Source organism: Labrus mixtus, chromosome 7 (genome assembly GCF_963584025.1).
Source record: "Labrus mixtus chromosome 7, fLabMix1.1, whole genome shotgun sequence".
In the NCBI taxonomy this organism is placed as follows: Eukaryota; Metazoa; Chordata; class Actinopteri; order Labriformes; family Labridae; genus Labrus; species Labrus mixtus.
This window is the reverse complement of record NC_083618.1, coordinates 6,818,352-6,830,355: the sequence shown is the minus strand read 5'-3', so window position 1 is coordinate 6,830,355 and position 12,004 is coordinate 6,818,352. Positions and strand designations below refer to the sequence as shown.

Sequence of the window (12,004 nt, the reverse complement as noted above, 5' to 3'; positions counted from 1 at the left end):
CCTGTTCTGTCTGCTTGTCTTAATGCAAATCAGCCAGCAGGTGGAGTGTTTTTTGTTTTGGTGTGATTTTACCCCAGCAGCTACCTGTAAGGAGGTCCTGGCACTAAAGTCAGGCCTGAGCAGGCAACATGAGATCAAAGCAGGACAGTGGGGTTCTTCATCCAAGTCTTTTTGATAGGAACACACAGCTGGAAATGGGTGGGCTTTACCAAGAGGATATGAATGAGGTGACATGGACAGCTACAAAGGCCATGTGTGAAAGGTGAACCAGTCCATAGAGGACAGGGTGTGAATTAAAAGCCTTTTTATTGAGGTCATTAGAGTATCACCTCCCTGTTAGCCTGACCCTTGATACTTAACAGTGGAACTCCAAGGCACCGTGGGCGGGAAGGTAACACCACAGCTCAGCGGCTCCTCTAAGCTTTCGAGGGGTGACACAGGAACCAGTGCTCGACACTAAACTGTCTCCTGTACGGCTCTGCTAAACTACCATGTTCCTTTGAACTAATTAACCAAGTTGCATACATACTTACGATTGTAAAAAAAAAAAATTAAAAATACTCAGTCACTTGCTTCCATAGACCCCAGCAGGCTTGTATGAACAGAGAAGCAATAAGGAAACCTTTAACTTGCAGGATTGAGCTGTTGCTTGGGGTCACTCAGATCTTCCTTTGTAAAGATGTTGGTAGCATGTAGGGACATATTTTTGGAAGTGAAAGCAATCATGTACCTTATTGTTCTGCATACTCTCCTTTCTTCTACATGTGCACGTGCTTTTATAAGGAAATTAAGAGAGGTGGCATGGGGTTTCATGTGAGGAGACATTTTTCACATAATACTTAAACCAGAAAAAGACAAGTAGGCGTAATGTAGAACTTTGATATTACCTCTTTAAGAGTAGTACAAATGTTCATACCAACTAAAATGTATGGTAATCACTATTTTTTTAATCTAATTACCTGTTGTAAGATAAATCCATTCAGATAATCATGTAACAGTAACAATGTAGTGACTGGCCTAAAGTTGTATAAGGAAATGTTTAAAGTGAAGTTTAAACCTAGCATGAAGAAATCATAAGTGAGGCCTACTGAAAGGCTTTAAACAAAGTTAGAGCTGTCACTTCGAGCCAGCTGCAGTATGGGGGTACAACTTTATTTATCTGTTGCTTTCTGTAAAGCATTAATGTGCACTCTAAAGATTATGAATTCAGGCCATGGTAAAATGAGCATACATAAAAGGGGATTTTGAGGCGAGATAATGACTTCCTCATTACAGTAGCACACAACACCATGTGGCGGTCGGACCCGCTCTTTCTGTCGTCTATTTCTTTGTGCTGTAAAGGACAAAAGCAGGTGCAGCGCAGAGCAGCGCCGGGGGGGAGGCGGACCAATGGGTGGTGCTGCTGCCCAAGTTGGCACTCAGTGGATAGGCTGATTGGTCAAACATTATGTGTGGGCGTGGACACAGCCGTGGCGTATAAAACCTACCGGCACATTTTCTTTCGGCGTCAAAAGAAGCAACCGGTGTGGAGGAGTTTCCTCGGGTGTGAACCGCAGTTGACATCTGGTTGCAGGATAACACGGGAGGGGAAACTACAACACAAAATAGAGCGATATAAAAGTAGAGTTGTACTGATGCTGGGACGTTGTAGAAACGCTTAGAAATATTTCAGTGTAGGCTACTCCGGCTGCCCAATGCTTCTACATCAGTTCATGAACGGAGCCCTGGACGTCATGCATCCAACCTCGCTGCAAAAAGACACAACTTTTACCAAGATCTTTGTCGGCGGGCTGCCGTACCACACGAATGATGCATCACTCAGAAAATACTTCGAGGCCTTCGGGGACATTGACGAGGCTGTTGTGATAACGGACAGACAGACCGGTAAATCCCGAGGATACGGCTTTGTGAGTACATACAGGACAGCCATAAACCTACAGAAATGTCAACAACTGGACCTACAGCAATCTCTCATTTACAACTTTTAAACCCTATCGACCCTCACTATAGACTAGCTATCTACTGTGATGATGCTATGTTGTTTATATTTCATTTCACTTGTTTTTAGTGTAGACCTGCATAAGAATTGCCTTTTGTGTGTGAGTGCCTCTCCCCCCCTCTCGTTTCATGGGAAATAATATGACTAATTCATACTAGTCATTTATGTACTATCTGATATGTGTCAAAGGTTATTCACCCCCACTGAAGCTGACATGCATACTTGCACAGCATCTCCTTTTTTTTTTTCCTCGCCTGGCTGTCAGTTATTTTAGCTTAATGAGAATTAGGGATCACACAGGTTGATGGGTAACTAAGAAGATTATATTTCAGCATATGTCAATGATGTCCAGACCCCCAAATGAACCCCCCCACCCCCCCCCCCCTTACTCACCCCTGAGCAGCCCCAGCTTATGGCTTTAGAATAGTCTGTGTGTTTATGAGAGAGAGAGAGAGAAAGACAGAGAGAGGGAGTCTGCACTCCTAGCTTGCTTTATATGGTTATTTTTTAGCAGTGGGGTGGTTGACCTTGCACACCCGGCCCTCCATTGTCAAAGAACGGAGCATTCAGGCTGTAGCACATGATTTGCATCACATCTTGGCTGCTTAGAGAAATTCCAGCATCAACCAACTGGCTCTCTCTTGTACTACAAGTTCATGTTAGAGCCCCTTTCTGATTCTGTCATGTTTAGACGTAGGATGGGCCAAGCCTTATTAAATACTTTGACGTTCATGAAACATAAACTTACTCGGGTAAGGTTGTAAAAACTCTTCCTGTTCTAGGTCAGGTAAAGATATTCCTTCTCTCTTTGACACAAAACACAGAAGCAGAAGAAGAAATGCAAATATTTACGAGAACCCTGGGAAGACATATCAGCACTAATGTACTGTCGGGCCAAAGAAGGAATGGAAAACTGTGATGTGTGCGTGTTTACTTCTAAAGCCAGAATTTGAAGACAATCGCTCTCTGTGTTTACACATCAGCTCCTTAACTCTGAGGAAAGTGGTCCTGTGAGTCTAGCTGGAATCAAACGGCTGCTTATTGAGTCTTGTGTTTCAGGTTAAACAGGCTCAGGCCGCTGCGGGTGCTGCCTGGGAAAAAAAAAAAAAAAAAAGGCATACATTTTCTGTGGCGTGAGGCAACCTGATAAATCTGTTTTCTGAGCGTTTCAGTAGGAAAGGTAGCTGGCAGCAGCAGCAGGAGGGGAGGGAGGCGCCCCAAAGCTGAGCACACCTTTTTTCTAAACACACTTCAGAGGTGGATTAGTAGAACCCCCCCCCCCCCCCACAGCAGGGCTCTTTCCAGTGTAAACACTCTAGTCTCGTTCCTTCCTGTGTGTTCACAACACAGGCCCTGGTTGGGGCTTTGTTCTGGATCCTTCCACTATGGAGAGGCACGCTTCTTTTAAAAACGTCCTCTTTAACAATGCAAGCCGTGGCCTACATTCACCACTCAGTCCACACGCCGAGGTGGCTGAACCCTCTGAGTTGGCAAAATGTGGCAAATCAAAACAGAAGGGCTGGTCTAATGCCAGGAGGGAGAGAGGAGGGGTGGACTAATACCAATCTCCTTAATATTTAGCTCCTAATTGGATAAGCTCCTTGTTGCTCTTCCGAGATCCATATTTCCGCACTGAGCGGAGAGGAGTGGCAGTCAAGTTGCTGCTGCTGTTGGCAGTTTTCAAAGCTTATCATTGTGCTTTGTTTGTAGTTTCCTTTTCGTATTCAGAGACACTGAATCTTAACAGCAGAAAGCCTGTAAGGGGGGTGGGGGTTATGATGAGACCAAGTCCCTTTTTTATTCATTTCAAATGTTCAAGTGTTTTTTTTTTTATTGAGTGTTTAATTTGTAACCAGCTGGGGCGTCAAGCGAAGCACTTTGTTTGTTTCATGTGATTTAATGTTATTTCCTGTGATACTTTGTTGACGATTCTGATTTTATCCCCAGGTAACGATGACAGACAGAGGAGCTGCAGAGAGAGCATGCAAGGATCCCAACCCCATAATCGATGGCAGGAAAGCCAACGTGAACCTGGCCTACCTGGGGGCTAAACCCCGCAGCATACAGACAGGTGAGCTCTACTGTGTATATGTTCAATGTGCTTCCTTCCTGCTCAGCAACCATCATGTCATCTAATATGTGTTTGTTTGTTTGGGAAGGCTGAGACATCCTTCGTATGAACCATTGGTTGAACTATTCTATCACCTGATGGGTTAAAAAGACACTTCACCACCATTTAGTTTACATCACAGTCTGTTTAAGTTCAGTTAGAACATCCATACCATCCACATTTGTCTGATTTATTTTAGATACAAAATGATATTTTCCTTAAAAACAGACATGTTTTTCTGTGTCTTTTTGAGCATCTGTAAGTGTTTTCCATCCGAGGTAGGATTGAAACAGACCCTGCCTCTGTCTCTCCGTGCTCACTGTGTATTGTTCTCTGGTCCTCCTCTGTAAATGCAAATGTGTGTGTGTGTGTCTGACAGCCGGCCTCCTATCTTGCAGGCATATCCATCGGAGTGCAGCCCATTCACCCAGCACTCATCCAGAGGCAGTATGGGTAAGTGAGCGGGAGTGGGCGCTTGTTGTATTCTCTTGTATTTCTCTATGTGGGATGCCACCAGGCTACTAGTCCTTTGACAAACAAGGCCTCTGGAAAGTACATGTCAGTTTCTGTGTCCACATGCAACTCCAGAAGTAGTCTATTAGCATATCTGAGTTCTGTAGGGCTGGGAGATGGTTCACATATCTGTGGTAATAGAAGAGCATTCCAGAGGTGATTGTGTGACTCACTTTTTTGTTTTGGCCTCTGTCAGGGAGCCTCTCCTCTTGTTTACCTGCCAGAGTGGGCTCTGTCACTGAGAACGCTTCCTCGAAGTGGCTGTGTTGTAGAAACAGCCTGGGTAGCGTCTAGGAGCCATGGTCTGCCGAGCAGCTAATGAGCGTTTCACTGCAGTAATGACTCTCCTCACCCCCTGCAGCTCCCTCAGATCATCCCTCAACACCATTCAGACACACAAAACCAAAGATCTGTGTGCAAGATTAAAACACAAACAGAACTCATTTTTTAAAGTACAACAAAGTGGTTATGTGTGCAGATTCGACACAAAGTGCTGTGAGAGTTACAAACTGATAAACAGTGCCTTCTTTACCAACACGACAAGCAGGTCAACAAATGGTTCATTGTTTGAATGACAGTCAGAAAAGTGATCAACATCTATTTTGATAAATCAGATACTTATAGAAGTTATTCAATGAATCCTGCACAATCATAACAAAGTGATATTTCTATAAACGTGACTAGGGAAACTGTAATGAGTAACCGTGAATGATACATTAGTGCCATGTTAATATTCAATGAATTACCCCCTAGTTGTCCCATACAGTTTAAGACTTCAGAGCATGTGGATATTTAGAGCTTTGTGGAAATCCCAGGGCACTCCACAGGGACATGGGTAAAATAAGAAATATTTGGTATTTTGGGATGTTATAAGATTTAGACATCATCAGCCATACTCCCCTGTAACTTCTTACTGTGTCTGAATGAGAAACCACATGGTCCACTGGGGACATGTCCCATCATGTTCCAAGACCTTAAGAGGACATTGGAAAGTCCCTCCCTGATCTGTGCTCCTTCTACCACACTGAGCATGGATGGCATAGAAAACCCAGAGGGGTCTAAAATGTGGAGCACAGTGCTGCTTTGAGAGATTTGCCTGACAGGTGCTGGCTCATATTACAGCTCTATACACCCCCTTAATCTCCCATGACCACCACTCTAGAGACGTAGAGAGGCGCATGGAGCACCTGTCTGCCTGCCTCTGAGTTTCCTCTGTATGCTGGGTGACAGACGCAGGCCTCCCTAAGATGCAGAGAGCACACACGTGGCTTTTCTTTCAGACCCCCCCCCCCCCCCCCCCCCCCCCCACAGACCCTTTCCACAACATATGGTGTGAGGACAGTATCTGAAGTAGGATTTTGAAGCAGTGTTGGGGTGTAGCGTGTTACTGTGGGACTCTGGTTTGGGCTTACTGCGGCCCTGTGTGTAAAGCTGTGGTCAGCAGATGCTGTAAGGCCCAGAGGGGTCACTGAGGCCAGGACAATGTTTTGATGGGGAGGGGGGGGGGAGTTTTCATTGAGCTTGCAGATTCATCTCCTCTCATGCATCACCTGCTCCACTACATCCACTTCCTCTGTGCTTCCCCCATATCACATTTTTCCCTTTTGATTGCTGTTATCACTGGTGTCCGCTTAAATTTCTACCATTAAACTTGTGCCACTACCAGCTTGTCAGATAGATAGAGACGCTGAAAACTGACACCTCTGTGACACCAAGAGGGGGGGTTAAAGAGGAGATTGAAGGGGGAGGGTATCTAGAGTCGTATTCTGGGACTAATGCTTAATGAGGCTGTGTGCTCCCAAGGAAACGCACCTCTACAGGTGCCAAACAAAACACCCTTTGCCCTCCTGCTATCAAAGACTTTTCACAGTCCCCTCTAACAAAGAAGAAAGGAAGGAATATGAAGCCTTCTCACAGGTTATTGTGAGGTGTTGTTTAATTCCCCCCCCCCCCCCCCCCCCCCACCCAGTCCAGACCCATCTGTTTTCACACTTCGTGTTGCTGTGAGTCATGTGCTGAAGGTCATTCGTGTTATCCTGTGGAAATATTTAGCTGCTCGGTGTGATATCGCCCAGGCTTTTCACATGAACTCATTAAGAGGCCTTTATGTCCATGATTACTTTGCCCTGTTTTTGTCATGTTTATGTTCATTAAATCTTTTTCTAGTGAGCTTGCCTCTCTAGTCCAGGCCTGCCATCCGCAGAGTGGCACTATGTCAAACCCACAGAGACTGGCCGTCAGCACAAAACCAGCTGACCTATGATCTTCTGGCCGTCATCCACATTCCCCTTGCCACTGTCCCACAATCCACTTGGCATCTCTGTGGCCCCCGGGAGCTTGCTACCATCCCTAACTTCGCTTGGTCCTCCTCCATCTAAAATCTCCATCTCTGCACACATGCCGAGGATAAAGTACAGGAGTGCTTTGTCTCTCCCTTTAGGCTTCTAGTATTTTACATTATTTTCTATTCCACTTTACCTACATCAGGTCAACTTGATTGTAAACTGAGATTACGGCAAACTGCCCGTGGCGACACGCTGCCAAGGCCACGGAGAAGGCAGGCTCATTATACGTGATGCGAGTGAGAGCGCATATGCCCCACAGCATTAATGTATGGTCATGTTTGAAAGCTGTGTGTGAAACTGAATGCCTCTTTGTGAGTAGCTCAATAGCATTGAGAGGGCAGAGTGTAGATTGCGCCCATGGGTGGGGGTTACATTCATTTGCTTATGCCTACTGGTTACATGCTGCTGCTGTCTTCTTTTATGGCTATCACTTTTTTTTGTCTTCACTCACCAGATGCCTCAGTGAGCCTCTGTATCTCACTTCCACACTGTAGTCTGACATTTTATCCCTATGGTGCAATAAATAATTACATGCAGCTTTTAAAAAAAACTTATGTTGTCCTCAGATTTGTTTGTAATGTTTTATCCTAGCTGGAGGTTTATTTATTTTTTTATTCTAAATTTGACAGAAACAACTTTGAACATTGAGATTACTTCTTTCTGTACCCCAAATGCTTCCTTATTAAATCTCATATTTGTTGAATCAACAAGACCTTAATGTTATTGTTGAAAATAATCACTTCCCTCCTATTCAACCTTCTGCCATGGTTGCTCTTGTGCTGTCAGCTGACCGTGGTACCAGCAGAGGATCAGAAGATGCCCACAGTACAGGACTAGTCCAGAGGAGGGTCTGACAGACATATCTGCCCAGCCTCCTCCTCCCACCCTCAGCCAGCCCCCTCTCCAAGGTGCCAGTGATGGCTTGAGAGTGCAGTGCGGTGTGCTGTGATGGATTGGAGTGCCTTTTTTTTTTCTTTTTTTTTTTTTATCTTCCCCCTTTTGTGTGATATGAACTGAAGAGGTTTTGCTGATTGTGGTGTGACTCTTTCCCTATTATGGCATGGTTTGGGGTTTGCAGTGGTAATTGGTGTGTGGGTGGGTGGATGGGTGAGGAGGAGAGGGGAGTGGACAGGGGGGGATATGTGAGGGTGTGTGAGTGTGTTGGAGAGTGTGATGACTTCCCTATCCATGCATGCTTTCATCTTTTGCTGTGTTGACCTCATGGCTGCTTCTCATTTCTGATTGTCATTTTCTCATGGATTAAATCCATGGAAAAAAAACTACAATTGAAATACAAGTCCATGAAAATATTTTGTTTAGTGTTGAGTGACAGCTGAAGACCTTACATCAAGGTGACATTTGCTTTGACTTGATTGTCTTTATCTCTGGGTGCATGTCTTCAGAAGTTTTCTACAAAAGACGTGGAAACAAGGACAAAAGCTCCTAACCAAAATGTTAGTTACATCGTCCTTTAATAAAAGAAGAGGACCTTTACATCTCTGCCACAACCGTCTCTCCCTAAAGATGACATCCCCAGGAGAGATACTCCTAAAGCCCATTCCCTGTTCCTTTCCTCTGTGAATAAAGTGGCAAAGTAAAGACAGAAAGAGGAGAGACGGCACAGTCCCCAGACCTCAACAACTCTAATCAGCTTCAGTGCCGGCCTCCTGAGTCCTGGCAGAGCCTGGCATCCAGCCCTGATGAGCTCCCCCGCCACCATTAACCCCCAAAGCTAGCATCATCACCTGTGATAGTCTGTGAACGATTTACATACCAAGTGAGAAGTAGCAGACTGCAACTTCTGTACATGCTTTCATGCAAGTTCCCTTTTTCGGCTGATTGTGTGTGTGTGTGTGTGTGTGTGTGGGGCAAGTGAAGAGCAGCAGCTGTTAAAACACTCTGCTGATGCCTGAGCTTGAAAACCTGCCAGTAACGGCTGACTCTATCCCCCCCCCCCCCCCCCCCCCCCCCCATTCAACTCCTCCCTGCCCTTCTACCTCAGGAGGCCCTACTTAACAGGTTTTGTAGGTTTTACTAACTGAAACAGACGGAGGGTTGAGTCACCTTCGCTGCCTAACCTTCTCTACCTCATGTCTACTTTATCTTTAATAACAGTGGATATCGGCGTAAGAGCTCTCTTAAGTTCAGAACACCTACAGAGAGTTTATACTCCCCTGGGAGAAATATAAACAATGGAAGCCAGACTCTTCAATTTCTCTGTAATAACCCCCCTGTTTGCTCTTTGTGTCTGTATGCAGGATGGCCCAGCCATACGTCTACCCACAAGCCTTTGTGCAGCCCAGCTTGGTCCTGCCCACTCAGGTGTCCAGCTCTGTCAGCAGCAGCCCCTACCTAGACTACAGCGCAGCCTACACTCAGTACGCCCAGGCAGCCTTTGAGCAGCAGTACCCGTATGCTGCCTCCCCAGCAGGCTTCCTGGGCTACAGCTACGCCACCAGCCCCACAGCCAACGCTGGACAAGCCACCGCCGCCACAGCTCCGGCCACCGTCCATCCCAGCCTCTCGTCCGCCACTGGACCTGGCCAAGCCTTCCTGCACTACGCCCCACAGCAGCACATCCAACCGGACCGCATGCAGTGAGCCGGGGAAGGAAGCAGAGTAGAAGGAGCGGTGCAGGAGGAGGAGGAGGAGGAGGAAGGGGTATTGGTTTCGGACCTTTGGACAGAGGATGGCAAACACCCTATGGGGTCCCCCAGCTATATTTAGCAGGGGCTTTCAGGAAAAAGGGTGGGACTATTGCACTGCGATCTGGATGAGCCCTTTGCTCATTGGTAAAAGGGTTCAAAGAAAATAGGGGGTGGGAGGTAGACTGTTTTGGTTCAGGTGGGGAAGCTAAGCAGCATAAAGTATGTGGTCGCTTCCAAGGGCTTCCAGAAGCTGACACTTCATTTTTTATTATTATTATTTTTATTATTTCTATCGTCATTTATTATTGTATTAATGTCATTGTCAATGTTTGTTTGTATGCTATTATTATCAATGTTACTATGTTGTTGGCTCAATCAGTGGAAGTTATGTGTGTCCAAGGTACATTGAGAGGTTTGTGGGACATGCTCTTTCCTCCTGCCTCCAGAGTCGGGAGTTGAAGGGAACTGCTGCTTTAGGACGCTGGGGGTTCGAGTCGGAGATGGGGGTTCAGGGGGAAGACAGGTTGGGTGATCTGGAGAGGCAGAAAAGCGGCCTCTCTGTGGACCCTCCATCCTGCTGCCATCCCCAGTGAGGTAGAGCATTCAGTGTGAACAAACCTGCAGCTTTCAGTTCCACACAGGACAACAAAAGATTTAACCTCAATGATTTACGACTGTGGTGTCAGGACTACACATTTATTTTTTTTAGAAATTCTTTTTAATTAAAGAGGCCTTAAAAAAAAAAGAAACTTCTTTTTGAACATCCTGATTTTTGTATGTGCTCTCCCCACCACAGAACCAAGTGCAGACAGTCCTACATAACTGACCTTTCAGCTGTCAGTGACTTTATCTGGCTCACTTGGGTCTTTAGAATTTCAAATGGATGTAGATAATCACATGCAGTATGTGGGCGATGGGGACCAGGAGCGCTGTGTATAGATGTTATAAGGTAGCTGACACTGGGCTCAAACACCAGTGTATTTTTTTTTTTTTTTCTCACTGAGATTTTCACAAACTGTTGTGCCCGAAAGGACATTCATGTACAGCAAATGTTTTATGTCATCAAGTACATTTACAATATTTATATTTAGGTATTTATATGAGGTACTAAGTTAAAATAGCCTTTTTTTTGTTACTCTGACTAGTTGTGTAACTGATGTCGTTCAACCTGCAGAGACATTCCTGCAGGTTCACAGGTGTTGTATTCATTTTGTTGCCATGTCGATGGATCTGGTGCACAGCAACAACTTCAGTCAATACTTGTTTGTAGAATCTTTGACCGGTTGGATCAGAAATTCTAGATTTCTTTTTTCGATAAAAATGTCTTTTACAGTCCCTTCAAAGAAGCCATACGTAAAAATGAAAAATAAAAATAAAGACTTTGTAATTGAAGATTTCTCCAGACTTTGTTTGATTTTAAAAAGCACAAAGATTATTTTTTTAACACTGCTGCACAATGAGTTTAAAACACCACCACGTAAATGATTTGTGTCTACTGTGTGTGTGTGTGTGTTTGCATTACAACTGTATTTACAACAATGTCAGATCCTGCTGTGAAAATACTTTGGGGTCAGAGAGTGCAGTGAAATGTGTGCGTACTTGTTATCAAAGTTGTGTGTGCTGTTAGATCCTTCACAGGAGGGGGGGGGGGGGACTTTATCAAGCTACAACACCACCACCTGCCAGGGGTGTAGGGTGTTCCCTAAGGCCTCCATGCTTGCTATCATTCTTTTCACGAGCTGTCTGGAAGAAAAAAAACACATGACGTTTGTCAGAAAGTGGATTTGAAGTTTCTTTAAACCAGAGCGGCAAGTAACAGTTTGTTTGTTTTTTTCACGCTGCTGAACAAGCTCAGCTAGTTCTGTTTCCCAGCAGCGTCTCTACATGTTTGTGCTTACATCAGCTACTTTACAAGATGTGTCACTTCTAAAACCCCTCAAAGGCCCCGAGACAAAAAGCAGGCAAGGTTGTTAGAAACAAAAACACATCCATTATCTCTTTTTTTTGTCCTCACCCAGTATGTAATTCAACCCCTCAGTAATGATCTACGACGTGGCCTTGAGTTTAATAAATGTTTTTTTGTGGTTCTTGTCTCGATTACAATCCAATTAGACCTTAATTACACCCACACCCAGCCCTTTAAGCTAGTATTAAGTGATGTTCAGTTCACATGATTGTTTTTACTCTGATGCCTGATAGCTAGATTTTGATCCAAAAACTTTAATGCTGTGCCCACAATAAAGTAACATACTCCCATGAAGTTTGGAGACATTCAAGCAGCTCTGTGTTAGCAGCTCTGTGAATCATACCGAGGCACAGAAATACTTTGTGCTAACTGCGACATGTTAACAGACTCACCAAGACAAAACCCAACATGCTCCTGTTTAGC

The 12,004-nt window shown here is 45.0% G+C and overlaps 1 protein-coding gene across 1 annotated transcript; it reads left to right on the top strand.

The window, feature by feature from the left end:
• Nucleotides 1–1,458: 1,458 nt before the first annotated feature.
• LOC132977651 (RNA-binding protein 38-like) lies at nucleotides 1,459–11,007 on the top strand. The gene is made up of 4 exons (XM_061042394.1): nucleotides 1,459–1,907; nucleotides 3,947–4,070; nucleotides 4,508–4,562; nucleotides 9,226–11,007. Exons 1-4 carry the CDS (start codon nucleotides 1,695–1,697, stop codon nucleotides 9,566–9,568), a joined length of 735 nt encoding a protein of 244 aa, XP_060898377.1. The 5' UTR covers nucleotides 1,459–1,694; the 3' UTR covers nucleotides 9,569–11,007.
• The last annotated feature ends 997 nt before the right edge of the window (nucleotides 11,008–12,004 follow it).

Bases quoted from the DNA above. Each gene is read 5' to 3' on its own strand.
- LOC132977651 (XM_061042394.1), top strand. From the start codon at position 1,695: ATGCTTCTACATCAGTTCATGAACGGAGCCCTGGACGTCATGCATCCA. The intron at 1,908-3,946 runs GTGAGTACATAC...TTTTATCCCCAG, and splicing joins AATCCCGAGGATACGGCTTT to GTAACGATGACAGACAGAGG. The intron at 4,071-4,507 runs GTGAGCTCTACT...CCTATCTTGCAG, and splicing joins ACCCCGCAGCATACAGACAG to GCATATCCATCGGAGTGCAG.